Source organism: Thamnophis elegans, unplaced genomic scaffold (assembly GCF_009769535.1).
Source record: "Thamnophis elegans isolate rThaEle1 unplaced genomic scaffold, rThaEle1.pri scaffold_76_arrow_ctg1, whole genome shotgun sequence".
In the NCBI taxonomy this organism is placed as follows: domain Eukaryota; kingdom Metazoa; phylum Chordata; class Lepidosauria; order Squamata; family Colubridae; genus Thamnophis; species Thamnophis elegans.
In genome coordinates, this window is record NW_022473906.1 from 146,444 (window position 1) to 170,640 (window position 24,197).

Consider the following 24,197-nt stretch of genomic DNA (forward strand, 5'->3'; position numbering starts at 1 on the left):
TAATAAGTCCAATCGGGCTTTTGAGTGCAGGTGCTAAAATAAGCCCTCCCCAAAAATATTGCAACACAGCAGCAGCCATGCTCGCTGCCTCCTGCACCTCAATAATAATAAGACCTCCCCAAATATAAGGCCAAGTGCTTATTTTTTGGGGGGGTCAAAAGAAAATAAGACCCTGTCTTATTTTCGGGGAAACACAGGACAAACTTAAACTCCTGCAGAATAGGTGGTGCCAAGCTATCTAATAAACACAGATGTTTTGCTTTACTGTCAAAATAAAAATCCAGAGTGAATGATTTCACAAGATGAATTCAGGATAAAAATATTAAAGAAACATTAAGAATCACTTAACAGAGGTTCCTTTCAGTTTTCTCATCTATGCCTCTAATACATGAAATTATTACCTGATTATCACCTTTGTCCCAAAACTGAAAAAAAAACAGGTATGCAAATTATCTGTATCTGTACACCACTGCCTATCTTTTTGGTATTTGGCAGTGTAATAAAATCTTGTATTATAATTAAACATAGGCATGAATAAGCATGGTCATAATAAGGGCAAATAATAACTACAATTCTAAAAGCAGGCTACACATATTTTTAACATTAAAATATTATAGTATATTTTCAGTGGTGCCCTAGGCTTTATTTTTTAAACAAATTACTTAATAGTGTAGTCTTGTACATGTTTCAGAAGAAAGTTCCATGTAACTCAGTGTTGTTTTACTTTGCTGAAACTGTGTTTAGGATTCTAACTTGGGACAGATGCTTTTTTCTGATACAATTTTCAAATAGTGCAAACTCACCTGGTTTGTCTGATTGACAGGCCACGCACTGGTTGTTCTCTTCCAGATTTGACACTAAGCACACAGAACACTCCCAAGCACCTTTCGGCTTTTTGAATTTGTCTCCAAATCCTAAAGTGTTTGTAACATTAGTAGAACTAGAAGAGGAAGACACTGTTGTGGTTGCATTGTCTGTGACAAAAGGCAACACCAGAGCTTGTTTTACTCCTGTTCCAGGTTTTGGTGTTTCACAGGCCACACATTTAGCGGCTTCTGATTTGTTCTGGACCAAACAGGTATCACAGTCCCAAGTTCCAACTCCTGCCTTAAACTTATATCCAAACCCCTGTGCTTCTGTTGAAGAAACTGATTTGATGGTGATGTTCTGAGTCAAAATCTCAGTCTGTTTAGTACCACTGGGTGTTGGCACTTTTGCAATTTGACAGGGTGTACATTTGTTTTCTGCCAACTTGTTCTGTGTAAGAGAGGTGTCATGTGGCCAATTCGTTGGCATTTGCTTCATAGGATCTCCAAGTCCTGAAACAGCTCCAGAAAAATTACTTATTGCAGGCCTTGTGTAAACTTCTGTACTTGTTTCAACATATGGTCTGACTGATGATGAGGATGTTGATAGACTCGTTGGGGAAGCAAAATCTAAGACAAAAAAACCAGCATTAAGTTTCCAGCAAAAATTCTTTTGAAACAAACTATTTTAAATCTACCAACATTTTAGTAACAACATGTACGGTGCTTCTCCAAAAATAAGAAATTTTCTTTTGACCCCCGAAATAAGCATTTGGCTTTATTTTTGGAGAAGTCTTATTATTTTTGAGGCTCAGGTGGTGGTGAACGTGGTCATCTCATGGGTGCTGCTATGTTGCAATATTTTTAGGGAGGGCTTATTTTGGGGGGAGGGCTTATTTTAGCCCATGCGCTCAAAAGCCCGATTGGACTTATTACCCGGGGAGGTCTTATTTTCAGGGAAACAGGGTACTTATTAAATCCCCTAAATAACCACTGTCCTGAAAATAAGATTTTATTAAAATCATGTCTTTAAAAATATGTGGTATTAGCATCTTTTAAAATACTTACCTGGGAAAAGAAACAAAACACATTTTAAATGAATAAATATATAAAATATATCCTGTATTATATAGGATGTGCTAATAATAATAATAATAATAATAAAAACCAACAACAACAGCAGCATTATTGCAAATACCTCGAGCATAGAATCAATATTCATAATTTTAAATGCAAATTAGTTTTCCAGATTTGTTACAATAAAATACAAGGAAAAGTTAGGAAAGATTATTTATACCCTGTTTCCCCGAATATAAGACCTACCCGGATAATAAGTCCAATCGGGCTTTTGAGTGCAGGTGCTAAAATAAGCCCTACCCCAAAAAATTGCAACACAGCCATTGGGTCACTTGGCACCATGTCCAAGAATTTTATAAAATACCTCAAGAAATTGCAGCTTCCTGCAATAACACCAGTGGAACTGCAAAAAACTGCACAATTCGAACATCGTATATCTTAAGAAGGTACTTGGTTGATACCTAGGACGCTGGCAGCAACCCCTATCAACCATTAGCACCAGTCAATGGTATTTGTGATGCATTTTTGAATGTTCAGTTAACTGAGGTTCATGTTTAATGTATAAAAGTAAATAATAATAATCTTATAATCAGTACACATTTACAGCTTCTTCATATGTTAAATTCTTCTATTTTTTTAAGAATGCTTAGAAGTAAACAAGATTATTTCCATATAATTAAAATCTCATCTATTCACTCACCAGGACTTTTTAAAATATCCAGAACACTCCCTTCTTTTAGGACTTTTGCAGGCTTAAAAGGACCATCATACTCATTTTCTTTCTTATTGCTTATGCTGTTGACAGCTGTTGATGGAAAAAGTTTGAACAGCATTTGCCGTGAGCAAATATACATCAGCTAATGGACTAATTATTACAAGAGATTTCACGAAGAAGCTTTTATAATTTAGCAGTTTTATACTGTCATACAAGTTAAATGATCTTTCTTAGAAAATCATGAAAGCCCGGAATAAAGTTTTACCCAAACTGAATCTATGCTTAAGAAACTGTATAAATTGGAAGATATTTTCACTTTTGAAAGAATAGTGAATAAACTTTAACCATTATTTTTTCTCAATTTCTTTTGGACTAGAAATATTAATACCTGATTTCCCAGTCAAGAGAAAAATTATATATTAAATGTATAAAATTACCTGAATTAATTTGGGGTGATAATGAAGTATTCCTGGATACTGAAAGTTCAGATGATTTTGCAACAGGAGCACTAAATTTAAATCCACCAATCTGACAGAAATAAATATTAAATGTCAAAAGAGGAGTTGAATAGACCTATTCTATAAACAGGAATAGCAAGCAGACCTCTACTTCTGAATTTTAAACCATTTTCTTTTCTATTATTACCATCTTCCCTTGCCATAAAATCACACATGCATTATTACTTACAGATACTGGAGGCAGCATTTCTGCTTCAGTAGATTTTACAATTGGAGATGAAAATTTGAATACAGGACTGCTAGCTGGCTGTACCTAATTTAAAAAAATCAAAATATTAAACAGCTATCCTAAAGCAGCGGTCCCCAACCTGTGGCTTGGTGGCCTGGGGGGGAGGGGAGAGAGGAACTGGGCTGTGGAAGCACGATGCAGCTCTTACGCGAGTGGCGGGCCAGTGTGCATGCATATAGCTCGACTTGTGTGAGTGGCGGGCTAGTGCGCATGCGTGATAGTGCTCAGCAGCCGGGCACTTGTGCAAAATGAGCTGTGTGCGCATGTGCGCACGCTCTAGCCAGCCACTCAACTTGTCCAATTCCAAATAGGCCACAGCCTGGTAGTGGATCGAGGCCCAGGGGTTGGGGACCCTGCTCTAAAGAATATAATTAGTCATTATTTGATTATATTAGAAATGAACACATAAAAATAGGAGGTTTTGCTGTGAAACCAATGATGCTCTGCGTTCCCAAACAAAATATATCCTTTTATGGTGCAACAAAGGAGACTTTCAAAAGTAGTATGCAATACGGAACAATCTATTTTAATGTCAAATCCTTTTCAAAAACAGACTGAAATTATAGAAGTTACCTCCTAAGCTTTTGCAACTGTTAAACAAAACATGAACTGGCAGGTTTTATAATAAAAAAAGAAACATATCTATGAATTTATCATCCTTTTATGCAATATAATCCTCACATAACAAATCCAGTTTTGTTAAATTTCACAGAAATCAGTATGAATCTTCCAGCCAGGCTTATAGAATGCAGCGTAATCCCATGCAAGAGATTTATTTCCAGGTCAACAATGCAGGACTGCAATTTATATGCATTCATCTCTTTCGAGAGAGGTTTATGTGAGGCACTTATTTTCAAATACTGTAGTTATAGCAGCCATGTTTTTTAAAAGCTAGTACCAGGCTGTCAGCCAGAGGCAGCTTCTGAGCAGCTATGTAAGTCTGGAAAAAGATGAAGCTGCTTTTAGCAATCTGAATAGCAATTTTTTGTAGGTACCCCTTCATAATTAAAGCAACTCTTTACACAGCCTTAATAGACACACAATGCTGAAAATATACAGTGTATCAGTTACATAGAATAACACATCTTCATGAAGAATACCTACCTGATACGTTATATAATATATACAATCACTTTTGTTAAATTCCTTGAATTAAAGCTGAAAGTCCTCCACTCACATCTTGAATGTTTATTTCAAATTCAATGTGTTGATGTACAGAGGCCAAATGCCAACAAGCTTATTATCATGGTGGCCAATGTAGACAAATATTATGAAGTAATCTATTTTTTATTGAAATACTGACATAACTTTATTACCGTCATGAACTTCAAATCAAAATAGAGGTAGTTCTCAACTTACAACCACTATACAGCCCCAAATTTATGTCGTTAAGTGAGAAATTTTTAAAGTGAGTTTTCCCCCATTTTACGACTTTTCTTGCCACATTTGTTAAGTGAGTCACTTCAGATGTTAAATTAGTAACTTAAGTGAATCTGTTAAGTGAATCTGATTTCCCCATTGACTTTGCTTGTCAGGGCACAAAAGGGATCACATGACCCCAGGACACTGCGTCATAAATGTGAGTCAGTTGTCATGCATCTGAATGTAAATCACATGATCATGGGGATGCTGCAACTGTCATGTGAAAAATGGTCATAAGTCCCTTTTTTCAGTGACGTTGTAACTTTGAACGGTTACTAAGCGAACTGTTTTAAATCGAGGACTATCTGTACATCACACACAAGTAGTCTATTTAGAATTAGGAAATCTGCTGCTTTCCTTTTGTTTGGGAACACAAAAGACTCCAGCAACCAAGCCCTGTGTTCATAAATTATGGATTGCTGACATTTTTGTGGTGCACCAGTTGTAAAGACTTGTAATAATAAACAGTATAGACTTGTACTAGTCTATACTTTTTATTATGGAAATATAAATCAGCTAGTCAAAGAAAATGAAATGATAAAACTCCAAAGCTTGATGAAGGTACAAATCAATAGCAATAGCAGTTAGACTTATATACCGCTTCATAGGGCTTTCAGCCCTCTCTAAGTGGTTTACAGAGTCAGCATATTCCCCCCAACAACAATCCGGGTCCTCAATTCCATCTCGGAAGGATGGAAGGCTGAGTCAACCCTGAGCCGGTGAGATTTGAACAGCTGAACTGCTGAACTGCAGTCAGCTGAAGTAGCCTGCAGTGCTGCATTTAACCACTGCGCCACCTCGGCTCTCTCCCTAAATCAGATTAAGGTAGAAAGGATAGGCAGAAAATAATTACTCTATACCCAATTTACCTTGTTAGTCACTGGTTGGGCAGCACTGGGAGTTAATGATGAACCAGAAGAACTAGCCAGAGGGCTAAAGCTGAATGTTGGCAGTGATGATGTACTAATGGGCAGAGAAATGTCCGGTAGTGCTGGTATCTCCATCTCCTAAAATTGAAAAGTCGAGTTGTTATTTTTCAAATTCCACAGAAATCTATATTTTAAGTTCAGGTTTGCTTATTTATAAAGAAAAATTGAAGCAATTTAGCCAAGAATTGGGAAAAAAAATGTTAATCTAAATGATAAAATAATTCAAATATTAAAAAAATATCTAAAAAGTATATATACATGACAGAAAATTTAAAACTTGCAAGATGTGACATTTTTATACTTCAAAAATCTTTTTTATCCATCATGGCAGTGGTTCCCAAACTTGGCAACTTTAAGACTTGTGGACTTCAACTCCCAGAATTCTCCAGCCAGCAGAGCTGGCTGGAGAATTCTGGGAGTTGAAGTCCACAAGTCTTAAAGCTGCCAAGTTTGGGAACCACTGCATCATGGGATAAGTTGAAATTTCTCCTGCAGTGCTTGCTACAATATTCTATATGATGTACCTGCCTCTGTAAACCCACTGATTATGCTTGTTCATAGCCATTTAAAGACCTCATCTCTGCCTGGTGCAGGTTCTTTCCCAGGTTCTAATTACCTTTTTTGTTGCAGTACAGAGGAAATAGGAATCCAATTGTGCTAAAAAGGCAGCACACAGGCTTTGGTACTTAAGTGGTTTAAAACATACTAGTTTTGTCTGTTATTCAAACAAATTAAGAATAAACGGTGTTACGTGGGCCCTTAATCTTTGGAAACTTTAATATTTCACATAGCTTCTTCAGTAATAAAGTATATTGCAAAATAATGAATATTTTTACCTCATTTTCTGTGGATTTTGGTACATAATGTATACCTCTTCCCTTTCTCATTTTGCCTCCACCACTTCCCATTGCAGGTGGTAGTCCATTAGCTGTAGAAGTCGTGAATGTAGGGCTTGTGACACTGTTGAGGCAGAATCAATAGATGTTTCAAAAATGTTCATGCACACTTGCAACATTTAGTATACCCTATAAATAACAAACACATCTATTTTTCTATTCCAGTCAGAAGTTACTAAAAAGTGTAAAATCCTCATGATTTTATTTTCCATTGCCATCTTTTTTTCTCAAGGACTACCATCAAAAGACAGGTGCATCCTTGCCTGGGATGGCAAACCTTACAGAACTTTTAATTTTTAGACATTTTTAAAAAGTTATTTATAAAATTCCCTTTCATGTTTTTGACTACAGAGCACAAAACATTAGTTTTTTAACAGAAAACAAGGAAGCGGGCAATAAATAGTGAGTCCTATATCCCTTTGAAACATACCACCTCACTATTTCCTCTCTTCTACCTAGAGATTCAGAGGACCTTTGTGAAGGAGATTGGAACATTTCCTTCCAGTTTCAAGATAGTTCTGTTATTTTCACCAGTGTTTTACAGGCCTAACTTATGCATTTCCAATTCAGTGTCTGTAATTAATAGCTCTTTTTCTTTAGCACTATCCAACAATCTGAGCAGAAAACAACTTCACACAATTCATTTTCTCTTGCAAATCTTATCCATTGTCTTCTACTCATCTTTGCTCAGAAAAATTCAGTGAGGGAAACTCCTGCATGCTACAGCTGTTTCCTGTTGGTCAGTTGTGGCAGAGAAAATCAATTAAAACTAGAAGCATTGTGACAGATTTAGTCCTTACTCTCACAATGTGTATTAGGTCTTCTGATTGATTGGAGAGGTTTTTCAGAAGACATATGGGGTCTGAATGCGAGTAAGGAAACTATCAAACAAGTTGGAACATTACTAAAGGTAAATGGTGTTTTATAATTACAGATAGTCCTAGACTTATAACTGCAATTGAACTGAAAATTGTGATCGTAGCTTGTTCTGGTTGTTAAATGGGTCACGTTGTGACTAAGCTGATTGCTGAATGGCAAAGTGTGATCATGTGACTGTGGGGATATTCACTGAAACTTTGAAACTGGGTTATAAGTAGCCCTGGAGAGATCTGTTGTAACTTTGAAGAGTTGCTAAGAGACTGGTCATGTTGAGGATTATCTTTATTACCCCTTTTAGGTTGGTAATATATTCAATTCCTTGCTTTGAAAAATGAAAAACATAAGAAAAGTCAAATATTATTCATAATAGGTCCTTCACAACTACAGTGAATTTTACATACCTTTTTGACTGTTCACTTTGCAATTCCATTGTGAGCCTTTTTTCCTGCCCTGCCTGCAAAGAAATATAATGCTTAAATTTTAGTCCAATTATTTTCTAATCTATTGTTGTCAGCCTCTGCTTTGCTGCTGCTTCGGCTGCCATGAAATGGGGAGGGAGGGCATGGTATTTGGGAGGGGTTTACTAATTGTGCTGGAGGAAGATTCTGGAGTTCTGCTGCCTGTCGGACTACACATGCGGAGGAGGTTCCCGCCAAGGCTAATGGCACCGACATTCCATCTTAGTGATGCCTTTTGAAGTTATCTCACACCTGACACTTAGGAGAATTATGATTGGACTGTAACTGGGATGCCAAGGGGTGGGGAATGGGTTATTCTATATATCAATCGCTTTCGCGCCTAAATAATCAGTCTTCGCTTTGCTACGCCTTTAATCATTTATAATTAGTAAAAGTACACTTGATTTCTACCTATGGAGTCTCGTGGTCTTCTTTCCTAATTACTCAATGAAGAGGTGCTGACAATTGTTTTATAAAAAACAAAAACTGCATTAATAAATGAAAAACATTTTGTTTACTCAAACATTTCTCAAACTTCCATTTTTGTTTGTATGTGCTTCTTCTTATACATCCATACTGCCCCCTGCTGTCCAGAATAATTCAAATAATTCTCCTTTAGGCAGTAATCCACCTCCAAAAAACCTTGCCAAGAAAAAACTACATCGACTTAAATGCACCAAAACAAAAACACACATAATTAATTCCGCTAGTACACTAGACAACATACTTTTCAACAAGAAACCAGATTCTCACTATTTATATTAACAACAACAAAAAACCTTTAATCCATTTTGATAAAAAAAATCATATCTTAAAAGCAGACTTAAATAAGCAAGGTTGCAATTTCAATTTTGTCAGTCTCCAAAAGTTTTAACTATATATGTGGCAAATTACTGGTGAAGCAATAATTAATAGACTTTTCCAAGAATGCTAATTCAAATTTAATCAGGACATAAAATACTGGAGAGGAATGGAGTGTGTATAACAGTTAAGTGTATGGTTAGATGCTTTGACTTATACTTACTTTATGGTTGATCTCTAGTCTCTGTCGTACCCTGCTTGATTCAGCAGAAGACACGAGAGAAGGTTTAAAAAACTGTGAATGAGTCATTGACCGTGAAACAGGCTTGGGTGTCACAAGCTTCTGAACTGGTGGATAATGAGTTTCAACCTTTAAAATAAGAAATATTCACTGAACTAAAAGCAACTAGAAGAAAGCTAGTTCATCACTATACGTGTGAAAGCATTTGCTGCAGTTTGTATATATTTAAAAAATCCTTATGTTCATTATCAACCACCCCCTCAAAAATAAGTATACAAAATGATAAAATACTTAGTTTTCCAAATCTAAAATTATATTTTAATTCATTTGCATATTTATTTCAGACATTAGAAATGTACTCAAGGAAATAGACTAGTGCGCCAAACCTAAACATTTTAATACTTAGAAAACCCAAATAAACTTAATAAGATTTACCTTAAAACAATATGTGCTAGATTAATATAAAAGATTAATTAAATTTGAACATGATGCATAGTGTTATTTAGCCATCTGAGCTAACCATTTCAACCAATTTTATTAATAAATTATGTCAATTCAGTTTACACTGAAGAAAATTATGGACAGTAGACAGCACATTTGCTTTGGCAACAAACCATTAACATACTGGTTCTGGCCAACAATTACTACTGCCAACAATTTATTATACAATGAATAGACAATTCCTCCTTTTTCCATTTAATGACAGGTGGCTGCATCTATTTGACATGTGCCAAAAGGAAAACAGCATCAGTTATCTATCTGACATCTCTTTCAGTTGTCAGTTAGCAAGGAATTAATGTTGCATTCAAGGCCAATGCAGCAAACAAACTGGAAAATTTAAAAGTAGAAGATGAAATTTACTATACCACATATGTTAATCTAAAACCTAAATTTTGAACATGAACAGAAGGCAGCCTAATGTTGTTTGAGGAATAGAGAATAGAGAATTTGTGGGAATGCTAGAGTTTTCTGAGGGACTCTTCCTCTCTGGGCCATACTGATCCGACTGTTCCAATTTTCCCAAACAGTCACTGATTCATGGTGTTGGGAATGTGGTCTGCTATCAAAAGAGTTTTATATTTTCAGAAAACTGCTCAAGCATTATTTGAATGGCTGGATCAGTATTGTCCAAAGTTACACATGGAAAACATTAGTGTTCCCAAGAGTTTCCATGCCAAATCAGAAGATTCTTCTCCTTCCTAATTTTTATTGGAGCCCTATAAATCTGTGTCAGATTCCACATAAACAGTTACACATCAAAGAATTAAATAAATTCTGCACTGCTTAAAAATAATGGTAAAATTTTGTAAATTAACTCACTCTTTTCCTTGATGAATGGAAATTGGTAACATTCAGCATACTGTTTTCCAAAGGCTGAAACATAAAACACAAAAATTAAGCCTTGGATTTTGAAACTAAGTTTGTCAGGAAATTTTAAAAGCTTGAAAATTAACTTACAGATGACAAAGAAGTAGAAACAGAAGAAGGAATTCTTTTAGCATCCTGTTGAAAAAGCATGACACTGTTAAATTACAGGTATAGACACATTTATCAAATGCAATGATAATACATGGATGATATAGTGTTAGGTACTGAAAATAACTTTTAAAAGAGTAATTTACTGCTAATGGACTTGATAACTTCTCCAAAGACTGCAAGATGCGCCTTGCAGTGGAACTTGTCACTCCATAGGATTGTGCACTCGCTTGCTTGGCTTTCATTTGTCGTCTTAATGGTGTCTGAAAAATCAACACAATCAACATCATAATCCTTATTTTTAATTTTCCTATTATAGCAGACACAATAATGGTCAGACTGTCTCCTGAATTTTCTACAAGTTTGAGAAAAAGAATAATCATTATGTTCAGTATGGTATAACATAATGCAAGAGAAACTTCTGGCATCTTGGCATTGTGAAATAATATCAAGATAATGGGGGGGAAGGGAAGGAGGGAGGAAGGGAGGAAAGAAGGATCTGGCACTGAAAGAGAAGCATCAAAATAGGCACAGTAGTAACCTTCTACTCCACACAATTCTTTCTCTACCACCATGTGGTAACATGATATTTTAGGAAGAAAAAGGCAACAACCACTGTCGCTCTTTCCTTTTAGCTGAGTCACTGAGGAGGGGGGGGGGAGAGAGACATAGGATCATATTCCATAACCTCCTTGCAGATTCTAGAATAACTTTTTCAGTAAGATTGTTGAGAAGTATAGTAGAATAAGTATCACTATGAGATGCTATGTAACAAGCCACAATTTGTAGCTTTCACTTTTGTTTTTACTAGGTTTAAACAGAAACATGTTTAACATTGGTAGGAATACAATGAAGTTGGAAAACTTTTAGTGACACTGAAGAAAAGGCTTTGAATCTTGCCCAGAAGAGAGGGAAATGATGAAGTTTATGAAATTAATACCAAATCATGACCAAAACAATCCAAAATGAATATAATTCATGCTCCCTATGCTGAATTGTTATCGGAAAAATTACATTCCTTAAATAGGTGTTAAGACAAGAATATGCAATATTGGTACACAAAACATAGACATTATTGCTTAACCCTTATGATTTCCTGAAATCACCAGCATTTATTTACCTGATATGGAGTAATTCGTAATTTAGACTGCCTTGTTGTTGCAGCTGCACCACCATATGTAGTTTTGCCAGGATAAAATGGAGAATTCCCTAGCTGGCTTGCCTTAAGAAATGATGCATTACCAAGTGACTGGAAATACAGAAAGATATTTAATTAGGAAGCTGGAAACACAAGTAATAGGGCTAAAGCAGCTATTGTGCAGTACTTACAGGAGAAAGTGCTCCAAAGGCAGACAGATTAAATCCAGGTTTTTTAGAACTATTTGCTGAATGTTGAGGAAGGGAGACGGATCTTTCACTCTCTGCAGACCATAAAGGTGGCACTGAAGCATTTTTTGAAACAGTTATGTCTAAAAATATACATAGAACTGCATCAATATCTTATTATAAAATGCATTTTAAAACAAATTTAGTATAGAGAAAGCTTTAACCTTGCCCTCTTGATTCATTTTTTGTTTTAGATTATAATTATTACATTAAAAAAACATGAGGGTGTGACACATTGTAAAAATAAACCCTCTAGCACCATTTTCACTTTCAAAAATGCTTCTGGAACCAGAGATATTATTCAAAAATAATAACAATGCTTGACTGAACCTCAGCACTTTATTTTGAAGGTAGAAAAAGGTAAGCTAGGATGGTTGCTAGACGTGAGTAAAAAGGGTTTTCCTGAGGTGCATATGCTGTTTCCCCCAATTTTAATTAAGTGAAATGAAGAGCAAAAGAAAAAAACTCTATAGGTCCCAGATAATTTTTCAGTATTAGTTTAAATATTACAGTCAAATTAGTTACCTTTATCAGATGCCCTTGAAGAGAAGCCACTTGTAGTTGAGATGTTATCGTCTTCATGCTGCGAGGTAGAATCTTTCATTTCTTTTCCAAGTGAAAGTCGAGAATTATTAACTGGAAATGCAGTTGATGTGGATGGTTGAGAGAATGGTGATGGGGAATCCAAAATGTTGCAGTTAACATGACTCCGATGAAGAGAGGGACGTGTTAAAATATCTGTGAAATTTAAACTAGATCTACTTGTTGATGGCTCTAAAGAGAAAAAAAAAATCACACAAATATCGTAAGTAGCAAATATGTGTAGAAACAGATTAAGGATAATTTCATATCAGTAACCAATCTTCTGTAAAGGTGATGTAGAGGGAAAAAAAGGAAAACCCAAGAAAATTTTAAATTGTTTATAAAGGATACTAAATAATAAACATTACCTACTTCATACTATACTTCAATTTTTCCATTCCTCTCTGGCTCCAAAAATTGAGGAAAGAAAATTTTATGGGAATAGCTATTATATTTGTGCCAAGAACCATACTATTATAACAAAACTATTGTTGTATATAAACAAAGAATAAAAAGATTCTTTTTCAACACTATTCTGCAGCATAGAATTTAAATAATTTTAAAAGACTAATACGCAATATAAGCTATTCTAAATGCCCAGTAGGTTGTACATTCAATTAAGTTATTGAGTGATTAGATTTATATTATTATATTATTTATGAGTAGCTCTACACCTATAATTCTATATTTTCTCTTATATAAGCACTTAAGACAGTTTACAAGGATTGCAGTACAAATTATATAACATTTTCTTTGTTCACTTCTTGGCATGCAATGTACACTTAAAATCTACCAAATAGTTATTTTGATTAGATAATGAATACAAAAATGTACAAGTCAAGAAAGAGCCTTCTTCTGTTGCTTAATAAAATGCTGGTCATAAAAAGTAGTTTATGGTAATGATTATTAAATTAAATTAGATCTGTCATTGAATTTCATCTGATCATCTTGGAAGGCATTTGTGAAGAGTATGAAGATGCTAGCAATTATATAAAAAAGCATTGTATAATATGAAAAGTTAGCAAAATCTTTATCATAATTCATAACGTTTGGAGAAAACCTGCATTGTTATTATTGATTAAGCTTATTAATTGATTTATAAAATAAACAAACCCACCTCCTAAAGTAATTCTGGTTGGCTCAGGAGTGATTCGACCATCTATCTCAAGAGCATTTTCAGTGATATCATCTGCAAAGGGAGGATGGTAGTTTATATCCCCCTCCAGATTTCTTTGCTCATTTGGAGATGTCTCTTCATTTTGTGTAAAATATCTTTGAAGCCAAGTTGGAACAATGTTTTTTATGGATTCCTTCACAATATTCATAATTCCCTATTGAAAATAAAGAAAACACAGTTGTAAATTGGAAGCTTTATTACATAGTTCAGACAACTAAACTACAAAAGTTCCTTTAATTAACAGTTATTTTTAGTAGTGCCAAGAAATCTGAGGCAGCAAACCCAAAATCATTGCCTAAACATCTATAGAAGTCTTACATTTTTTATCCAAATAATATTTCAAATTCTGCCATACCTATAAATATTTTTCAACAGTGAATACATAAATACTATTAATGTACAGAATAACTCATCATAATTATTCATTATATTGGTATTGGTATTTATTCGATTTGTAAGCCGCCCTATTCCCCGAAGGGACTCAGGGCGGCTGAACAAAAACCAGGGGAAGGGGAAAAACAAATACAGAAAGTAAGACAAACAGGACAGTGATATTTATATTTTTAAATATATTTATATTTGACCCCTCTTTTGGGAACTTAAGTTACCATATATTGCATTCCTTTTTCTTATTTTACCTCCCCTCTTTGAGGTAGCATGACTGTTTTATGGATTGTCTTTCTTCCTCTCTGTAATAGTATGGGGTGGATTTTTGCTTCTGCTTTTAATATGCTAAACAAAAAAAAACCCTTGGAACTCTTTTGGGTTCAGGTTTGTGATAGTTCAGATTCCTTTTGGGAATTCCATTTAGTCAGCATAATTTCAAAACTTATTTCCCACAGCCCTCCTGAATATCTTGGAACCATGGCAATCTGCCTATATTTGAAAAAGACACAATACATGATCAAGAATAAGTTTGTGATTTAGAATAGAAACATGTTTTTGCTGGTCATTATAGTCAGATTGTGAAAAATGAATGCTGCATTTCTTAGTAAAAACTACTGAATGTATGAATTTGTTTAGTTCATTTTTATTTGCTAATTCTAGTATGGGCTAATATTGAGGAATATTATATGCTGTAGATTTTAAACAATATTGCCCGCCACATAAAAAACTATTTCATGACACAAAACCATTTTTGTTCACTGAAAAAAGAAAACACACACATCATTTAAGTAACCCCTCCTCTAAATGAAACTTGTAAAAACATCATAATATTTCTATATTTCTTTCTCTGACTTCATATGGGTGGGATACTGTTTACCTGGTTTTGACTTATCTCTCAAGGGAAGCCTGCTTGATATCCCAGCTAATATCTGTTTCAGTAGCAAATGAAAATGTTTTTGTTTAACAGTACACTTTGTTAATTAAAAATTTGTTTGTTAACAGTTAATATATATTTAGCAGCTAATAAAAATTAAAAACAAAGTGACCTTTTCAAGATATTAAATATTAAAAGCGAAAGTGGGCCTCCACAGGCAGGGAATTACAGGTCCTTATCTGTGTCCCCATTAATGGCATCTCAGATATTGACAGAATGAAACGGAGAACATTTCAATTTAAGCATATTCAGAAGATAGTCCTCAAGATATTTTATTCCTGTTTATGGCTTTAGATGCATTAATTTTAGGAACTAAGCAATCACATGCATATGCTGCCCAAAACCATCTCTAAAAAAATATTAAATTGAAAAAACTTTTGAAATAAATATTTTACTGATCAGTGCAAATATAGCCTGAATAAGGTTATGGGATAATGGCCAACCCACTTCTAAGAAACATTTCCTTAACTCAGATGATTATATCAATTACTGTCCAGAAACAAATCACCACTTTTGGGGTAAGATGCTTGAGATGATGTTGTTAGTAGAGTTATAGATTTTTTTTAAACACCCACTATCTCAATCTTTCATATTCTGGATTTAAGCTTGGTTGTTGGCCAGAATCAGCCATGGAACCCCCACATATGATCTTTTGTGGGAGAGAGACAGAAGGAATGTGGCCCTATTGATTCATGAGGTCCATCTGATACCATCATTCTTTGCAGATTATCTGAAGGAAAGCAGTTTAACAGATGATTTTGGCTGTGCCTGTAGATGAATTGTGGCAGAGCTAGGTTACAAATGGTGATCACATGACCTTAGGAAGTGCAACTGTCAGGAATACATGCCAGTTGCTAAGCACCCAAATTTTGATCACATGACTATGGGGATCCTGCAATGGTTGCAAGTGTGAAAACTAAATCTTAAGCCACTTTTTTCAATGCTATTGTAAAATGAACAGTTACCAAACAAATGGTTGTAAGTTAAAGATTACCTGTATTGCAGCATGATTTACGTAGGAGAGCCCTTGAAACAACCCCAGAATGCAGCAATGCAAGCAGTGATGGGCATGTTTTGGACTGCCTGTGTAACACTCCTACTTCCTAAGCTGTATGAGTTACAAGCTTGCTTCCAGGTTATTTTCTATAAGAGTCTATGTGACATAGAGCTTGATAACTTGAGGAACCACATATCTCCATAATATCCATTTGGCTATTTGATATAGCAAATTTGATGTGCTATGTGTTCCTCTCAAAACAATGCCATCTATCAGAAGTATACCTTCTCTGTTACTGCACTTGCCCTCTGGATGAGGTTCCCTCTGAGATTTGGGTGTTGAGTAGGCCTCCATCCTGTTGGTGTTTCAATAGGTCTTAAAGATCTACCTCTTTGCCCAGGTTTCCAGCTAAGGTGATTCAAGTCTTTCCAAGTAGCATATGAGTTTTTAATTATTATTGCCTAGTTCCGTTACCTTTATGCTCCTTTGCCTTTATTAATATTATTTTGGGGTTTTTACTCTGTACAAACTTTAATAACAATCCTGGGTAATTTGTTAGGTGGTGGCACCCTGCTACAATATACTTTACTTCTACTTTGAAGAAAGATCTCTCAATGGTGTCTAAGCCTTTGGACAGTAGAGGCTTATTGGGGATACCACAAGGCACTATTTTATACCCAATGCTATCTAACATCTATAAAAATTAACTGAAGGGAGTTATCAAGAATTTAGGGCTAGGTGAAATGAATCTATTGATAACACTCAGCCATCCTTCTCCAAAGTAATAGCAAAAGTGATGTGCCTCCTGAACTAAGTCTCTGGATAAATAATGAGCTGGGCACACAATGAACTGAGATTGAATCCGAGAATGAGATTCTGTGTGCAGGTTATTCCCAGATAAGAGTTTTGGGAGTTTGTTTTAAATGTGACTGTACTGAAAGGATAAATATGTAGTTTAAATATGTTCTGGTAGTCGAACTCCCAGCAAGTGTTGGGCCGGAGAACCTGACGACAGACAGGAGACGGAAGGGCGGAGCGAGGATCGCAGGAAAGAACGGATGTGTCTTTCTCTAACGGGAGCCACGGCCAACACAGCCATGGAGCTTGAAACAATGAGCAGATACACCAGTTGGGTGAATCTGGCAGTGTTTTTACATCTCACTGTGGTGCTCCTGGCCATTGGCATGTTCTTCACAGCTTGGTTCTTTGTTTATGAAGTGACATCCACCAAGTATACCCGGGACATTTCTCATCTCTCATCTACTCATTTCTCAACTACTCATCTCTCTAGTAGCATCACTCTTCATGGGCTTTGGAGTTCTCTTCTTATTGCTGTGGGTTGGAATCTATGTGTGACAGTAGTTTGGAGCTATTTCAGAAGCCTTTCTGTACCTCCTTTTTACTTTTTTATTGAACAGTGTGGCTTATCACAGTTCTGGACTATAATTCTAACATGTGAGAATTCTAACATCAGATCAATAAATCTGAATCTGTGATAAGCTGGAGAAAAAAAAGAAGAAGAAAAAGAGATGTTCTGGTAGTCAATGATGAAGTATCACTAGATACCTGAATTATCCCCATGATCAGGAAGATCTTTCAGATAATACGCCAACCACCACAGATCAGAGTACTTGACACATCTCCCTTCCTATTAGAGACTTGGTCAGTCACTCATGGATAATAAGGAAGAGTCTACTGCCTGCCCTATAACAAGGTTGGCACACTACTATCTAGTAGTTACTTGATAGCAGGTTACCCTGAGATGATTTTGTATCCTGGAGTGAAAACCAAAAAAACATTTTTAGATGTGTCAGGAACATACTGATGGCCTCTCTTCACCTAGGCCTTCTCTGTTGAATGCCAACCATTTTCATTAAATTTTGTAGTAAATATGTAAATATGTTATATATATACTTATAGGAAATGTTGCATATACGTGTAGGAAATAAATACCTCTCTCAGTAAGTTAAAACCAACTGGCTTTAAAGAAATACATTAGATCTATATCAAAGGCAATCTAAACTTCCCATGACGTAGATGCAAATCCATCAAACTCTATAAAATTGTATGTGTATATTTGACTTTGGGTCTATTGGAACTGACTAATGTGTCCTACTATCTCCAAGAGTTCTAAATTAAACCTCATAGGAGGAAATCCACTATTTGTAACCTTTGTGGCAGACTCTACATGGCATTTCTTTTTGCTATCTATATTTAATAATTAACATGTAAGAAATATTTCTTACAACATGGCCATTGCCTATGTATTTCAAAAATATGCTATGTATTTCAAAATGATTTATTCTGAAAATCAGGATATAATTCTATAAAATAAATAAGAAATAATCTCAGATTTACTGGAACTTTTTCCACTGGAAATATGCAAAAATATACAGGTATTCCTCAACTTATGACCACAATTGAACCCAAATTTTCTGTTGCTAAGTGAATTTTGTCCCATTTTGCACCTGCAGTTGCAGTTTGTCGCAGTTAAGTGAATCACTGCAGTTGATCAATTAATAACAAGGTGTTAAGTGAATCTGGCTTCTACATTTATTCTGCTTGTCAGAAGATGGGAAAAGGTGATCCCATGACCCCAGGACACTGCAAACCTCACAAATACTGTATGTGTCTGTTGCCAAGTGTTTGAACTGACCATGAGGGATGTGCAATGGTTATGTGAAAAACTGTCATAAGTTGGTGTAACTTTGAACAGTCACTAAATTGAACTGCTGTAAGTTGAGGACTACATGTATTCATGAATTTGTTTTCTTCTTAATAAAGGTAACATCTAAATAATAATAAAGGTAATATTTGAAATTACAGTTCATAAAGTTAAAATTCAAAGGAAAAAATCCTACAGACTTCAAACCAAATATTAGTCTAAAACAGATCAATTTTAAAAACTGCATAATAATGGAACAGGTATACATTGTTAATTGTTGCATGCTGAATAAAGATTTCAGGAATTGTTATGATAGCAGGAACACAGAAAGCTGTCTCCTATCAAACAAGTCAACAACTGGTCAATCTAGTCCAGCACTTCTGACAGGTCATATTAGCGCTCCAAGGCTTTAGGTGAGATTTTTTTCCAGGCTTACTTAGAAACATCAGAAAGCTGAATCTAGGACTTTGTATGCAAGCGTGAGTCGTACTGTTGAGCTCTGGTACTCCTAATACACTAATATACTGTTCATTACATTATATATATAATTATAATAAACAGCATGTGTGCATTGAAAAATATATATAAAAAGTAATACAGTAGCCAGATCCTGATGATTAAATACATTAAATAATGGCAATAAAGCAAATAATTGCAAAGGAAGAGATATGCTCCTCCTAGTAATTATGTAATTGGAATCCTGCAAAAAAGACTCCTCTTACCAAATTCTTCATAATATAGAGTTTTTAATCTTTTACATAATTATTTAATTTACTCGTAACTCGTGTCACTGTCACATTTTTTAAAAAGCAAAGTAGAAATTAGATAGCTCAGGCCTGCCAATTAAATTCAAATGGACAACTAAGTCATTTTTGTTAAATCAGGTTAAATGTTTCAATTAGGCCACTCCCCCCCCACACCAATAAATAGCTCTAGTTTACAAATCAGCATTATTCATGTCAAGACAATGAGTAAAAAATGCCCTATCCATATATTTTAACACAATAATTATAACTCGGAAGTCTACTAACTTTACAAGACATTTATTTGAACGTCATCCGTTTTTGGATAGGCAAAAGCCAATTTAGTGGTTTAGGCTCTCCAATCTTTTTTAAAAAACGGCGTAAAATCGGTTTGCTTTCATTACGTTGAAAACCAAAACCTACTTTCCCAGATTACAATTACTAGGCTACTAGTACTAATAACTAGTACCTTAATTGGATTTATTTATAAAAATGTCCTATCCATATATTTTAACACAATAATTATAACTCGGAAGTCTACTAACTTTACAAGATATTTATTTGAACGTCATCTGTTTTTTGGATAGGCAAAAGCCAATTTAGTGGTTTAGGCTCTCCAATCTTTTAAAAAACGGCGTAAAATCGGTTTGCTTTCATTACGTTGAAAACCAAAACCTACTTTCCCAGATTACAATTACTAGGCTACTAGTACTAATAACTAGTACCTTAATTGGATTTATTTATAAAAATGTCCTATCCATATATTTTAACACAATAATTATAACTCGGAAGTCTACTAACTTTACAAGATATTTATTTGAACGTCATCTGTTTTTTGGATAGGCAAAAGCCAATTTAGTGGTTTAGGCTCTCCAATCTTTTAAAAAACGGTGTAAAATCGGTTTGCTTTCATTACGTTGAAAACCAAAACCTACTTTCCCAGATTACAATTACTAGGCTACTAGTACTAATAAACTAGTACCTTAATCGGATTTATTTATTTTAAAAAAAAAAACACACACCCCAACCTACCAATGAAATCAAACTAATCCCGGCGATCAGTGTGTACCAACGCACACGTTTTTTTTTGCCCTCCACCACGTGCAGGAAAGGCTTTTTTGCAGAAACAAAAAGGAAAAAAGTGCCAAAGGGGGGGGGGGAAATGCTGCCAATCTCGAGCGCTTTTCTAAGAGAATCAAATCCGCAGGAAAGCGGGAAAAAAGTGATTGCGGGGAGAGGCCTGTTTTTTTTTCTCTCTCTCTCTCTCTCTCCTCCTTCGTGCTATCCCATCTCCCGCCCTGAGGGGAATCCCTTTCCCCCGCAGGCTTCTCCATTCCCTCGGCTTTTAACGTTCCACAGAAGGACGTGGAATCATCAACCGTTCTAATCGTTTCCTTCACGGTCTTTCTTTCTCTCACACACACACACACACACAAACACACGCCCGCTCGTTTCGTTCCTTCGCCCCGGTTTTTTTTTTTCTCTCTCCCCGTCCTCTCACTGAGGGGAGGAAGGAAAGGAAAAAAGAGGTGCGGGGGAGCGACTCATTCGACTCCCGGCGCTGGTAGCCCGTCCAACCAGAACGTGGCCTGGCTCTTCTCTGAGGCCGACTTCCAGCCTCCCCTTCCTCCCCCCCGCACCCGGGGAGGAGGGGGAAAGCGCGTGAGTGAGCTTCCCCGGCAGTTCCGGGCACCGACGGCGGCTTCCTCCTCCCCTCCCCTCCCTTTCCCGCCGTCCCCACAGGATTCCATTCTCTCCCGCGGCGGGCCTTCTCACCTGCTTGTTCCTCGGGTAAGGCTTCGAGGAGGCCGCTGCCAGATGATACCGCCGCGTCCGGATCTTCCCGCCGCCCGCGCCGACTCCGCTTTCCCCCGGATCCATGTTGGTACTTGTCCCCCGAGTCTCCCACCCTCGGTGTTTGCGCGGCGCCAACGCAGGCAAAAGGCCCGGCCTGGACCCGGCCTGCCCCCCCCCCACCACCCCCGCCCCCGCCCGCCGCGCGGGCTCCCCCCTCTCACGCTCTTCCCCCCTCCCTCCCTCTCCTCCTCCTCCTCTTCCTCTCGCCCCCAATCCTGTTCTGTGCTGTCACTTGTCTCTATGGCGATGCCTCGCACCACGCAGCCGGCCTCGCGCCCTCACAGGATGCCTCCCCTTTAGGTTTGGCTGGCGCGCGCGCGCGCGTCGAATCCGTCCCCTACCGCCCCACTTTCTCCTCCCTTTCCATCCCCCCCAGTCACCGTCTAGCTAGCTTGTTCGAGGTTTCCCCCCCCCCCCGCCTCCTTCCTTCTCTCCCGACCAACCAGAGGGCACGCATCGGCACAGGTTTTCGTCACCAAGCAGCGACTCAAGTGGTGCATCATTCCGCGTTCAGCGGCAAGCTCTAGTGGGAAATGTAGTTTTTTGGGGAGGGGCTTGCGCAGAAGCAGAATGACCGACCTGGCTCCTGCGGTTTGCCCAGGAAGCGCTAGGGGCCCGGCGTCGCAATCTCGCGATACGTTCAGTTAGGGTAGCTTGGAGCTTGATATTCTGAAACTAAAAGTCATTTTTGTTTCTTTTTGTTCCATCGCGAGTCTCTTGTGCTGTTACTCTTAGGAATAAAGGCTCTTAGGAATAAAGGCTCTAATAAAGACATAAACGGCCCTCTTTGAAACTATCCTTCCAATACACTTGAAGATCTTTATTATCCTAGTGGTTTACCTACTTGGCAGATAAAAACTGAGGAACTGTTTATATAAATGCTTTTGTTTGCGGTGATGGGAGTTAGCAAGGGATTTCCTAGGATGGTATGAAGTTCTCTAGCTTTCAACTATTTTTCTAATGTTGAAAGGTAAAGGTGAAGATGGGCAAATGAGTCCTTCCCCGAAGGTTCTTTGCCTAGAACTCCTGGTCTGTGCATAGATGACTATGTGCTTTTATCCGTGTCTAGAAAAGAAATGGGGTTGTTTTGTGTTGGGTCGGGCTGAAAGGTATTACAGTATTTAGAGCAGCAATTGTTGCGGCAGTAAGAGTGTGGAAAAAGCCAACGTTGATGGGGTTCCTTGATGATAAAAGCATGCAGACATAAGGATAGAAGTGCTACCTATAATTAGAGAACAACCAGTTTTGTTCCAGTTCCGCCTTTTTCTCCAGCTTGGTAAGTGTGCTGGATGGGCCTTATTCCTAAGGCACGCAGCCCAAGCATTGTTGTTAGTTGCAAAGTCATGTCCGACCCGACCCTATGGACAACATTCCTCCAGGCCTTTCTGTCCTCTACCATCCTCTGGAGTCCATTTAAGCTCACACCACCTGCTTCAGTGACTCCATCCAGCCACCATATTTTCTGTTGTCCCCTTCTTCTTTTGCCCTCAATCTTTCCCAGCATTAGGCTCTTCTCCAGTGAGCCCTTTCTTCTCATTAGGTGGCCAAAGTATTTAAATTTCATCTTCAGGATCTGGGCTTCTAAGGAGCAGTCAGGGTTGATCATCTCTAGGACTGACTGGTTTGATCGCCTTGCAGTCGAAGGGACTCGCAGGAGTCTTCACCACCACCATAGTTCAAAGGCCTCAATTCTTTGGCGCTCAGCCTTTCTTATGGTCTAACTTTCACAGCCATACATTGCAACTAGGAAAACCATAGCCTTGATTTTAAGCACTTTTTTTCTTGGCATGGTGATGTCTCTTGCTTTTTAGTATGCTGTCTAGACTTGCCATGCTGCTACAGCCCAAGCATACTGCTGAATATCATGAGCTCATTGCTCACCCTGAGCCTGCTAACACATCCCAGGGAGAATTTAACTTCTGATTTGCAAGAATCGGACCAATGCGGTTGGTTACTTTAAAGTTTAAACCATGGACATAGCCCAAGTCAGGAGAATAGCTATGGAAGCAATCACAGAACAAGGAAACTGGGAAGGTAGCAGGGATGGACAAGGCCAATTAATGAGATTCTACCATGTGAAGGTATTGGTAGGCACAGTGAGGAAGGTAGAAAGGGAAGAAAGATGGTGGAACAGGTAGGCTGGCACAAAAACCATGGAAAGCAGGAGAGGGGATGATAGAATGGCCCTATTTGCCCTGTAAATACACTCCGGAATCTTGTCTATGGACAAGAATTGAAGAAACCTATTGGATAAGAAGAGAAACTTTTTTTAAAAAATCCAGTTCCTTTTTGGAAAAAGCATATTTGGGACTTCCAAATCTTGTTTCAGCCAAAACCTGGGTGCCTGCAATGACTGCTTTGACTGAAATTTGTTTTTGTTTCATTTGTTTCAGAATGAAACATTTCCCATTTGTGCATATTCCAATCTTCTATTGGAAGAATTAATTAGAAAGTGATATATTTAAAGTGTGAAGGAAGATAAATATCTTTTAAGAGTACCTTAGAAAGTGATAAATATCTTTATCAAAGAGCACTGATGTTCTGTTGATTTCTTCCAATATTATGATCACATTGAGCACTTTTACTAGTGTAATTTGTATAAATAGTACTACAATAGCTATAGTTTGGAGGGATGATCTAATATCTAAATGTGTCTTGAAGATAGTATTACATATTTTAACAAAACCACAGTTGAGATTTTATGAACCTTTTACAACTAGCCACAATTGTGTAGTAATGTGATCTATAATGAGGTTCATCAAAGTACTATAAATTAGTACTAAAATTCTGAATAAACAACATGCACTGCATCATTGCTTTATTGAACAGTCACTCTCTCTTTTTTAAATGAAAGTAAGATATAATTTCAGTCAAAGGTTTTCATAATTTGATCAGTCAGCGGTTAGTTTGGAGATATTTGGGGCCACCATTTATATAACTGCCTCAGTTTATTGATAATTTAGGACTGCCTTGCATGAATTTCTCACTTTAGTTCATACCACATAGGTTAAAATCAGGACTT

At 37.0% G+C, this 24,197-nt stretch overlaps 2 protein-coding genes across 3 annotated transcripts in view; one reads left to right on the forward strand and one right to left on the reverse strand.

Annotated features, from left to right (window-relative positions):
- LOC116523635 (nuclear pore complex protein Nup153-like) overlaps positions 1-21,297 on the reverse strand; it is a 37,204-nt gene extending 15,907 nt beyond the window's left edge. Inside the window, exons 1-16 of one of the 2 annotated variants that reach the window (XM_032238759.1) lie at positions 21,095-21,297; positions 13,533-13,746; positions 12,359-12,607; positions 11,777-11,916; positions 11,568-11,696; positions 10,594-10,710; positions 10,430-10,474; positions 10,292-10,345; positions 8,954-9,100; positions 7,873-7,925; positions 6,533-6,656; positions 5,637-5,774; positions 3,286-3,369; positions 3,036-3,126; positions 2,584-2,688; positions 804-1,436 (exon numbers count right to left, since the gene is read on the reverse strand). In XM_032238759.1, the coding sequence (XP_032094650.1) occupies positions 804-1,436; positions 2,584-2,688; positions 3,036-3,126; positions 3,286-3,369; positions 5,637-5,774; positions 6,533-6,656; positions 7,873-7,925; positions 8,954-9,100; positions 10,292-10,345; positions 10,430-10,474; positions 10,594-10,710; positions 11,568-11,696; positions 11,777-11,916; positions 12,359-12,607; positions 13,533-13,746; positions 21,095-21,199 (2,428 nt within the window). In that variant the 5' untranslated portion in view covers positions 21,200-21,297. The remainder of the gene's footprint in view (positions 1-803; positions 1,437-2,583; positions 2,689-3,035; positions 3,127-3,285; positions 3,370-5,636; positions 5,775-6,532; positions 6,657-7,872; positions 7,926-8,953; positions 9,101-10,291; positions 10,346-10,429; positions 10,475-10,593; positions 10,711-11,567; positions 11,697-11,776; positions 11,917-12,358; positions 12,608-13,532; positions 13,747-21,094) is intronic. The other variant, XM_032238760.1, reaches the window with a different exon arrangement.
- On the forward strand, positions 17,008-17,406 carry LOC116523636 (transmembrane protein 258-like). Its single transcript, XM_032238762.1, is given in 2 exon segments — positions 17,008-17,157; positions 17,159-17,406. Coding segments are annotated over 2 exon segments (258 nt in total). The 3' UTR covers positions 17,267-17,406.
- Positions 21,298-24,197: the final 2,900 nt, after the last annotated feature.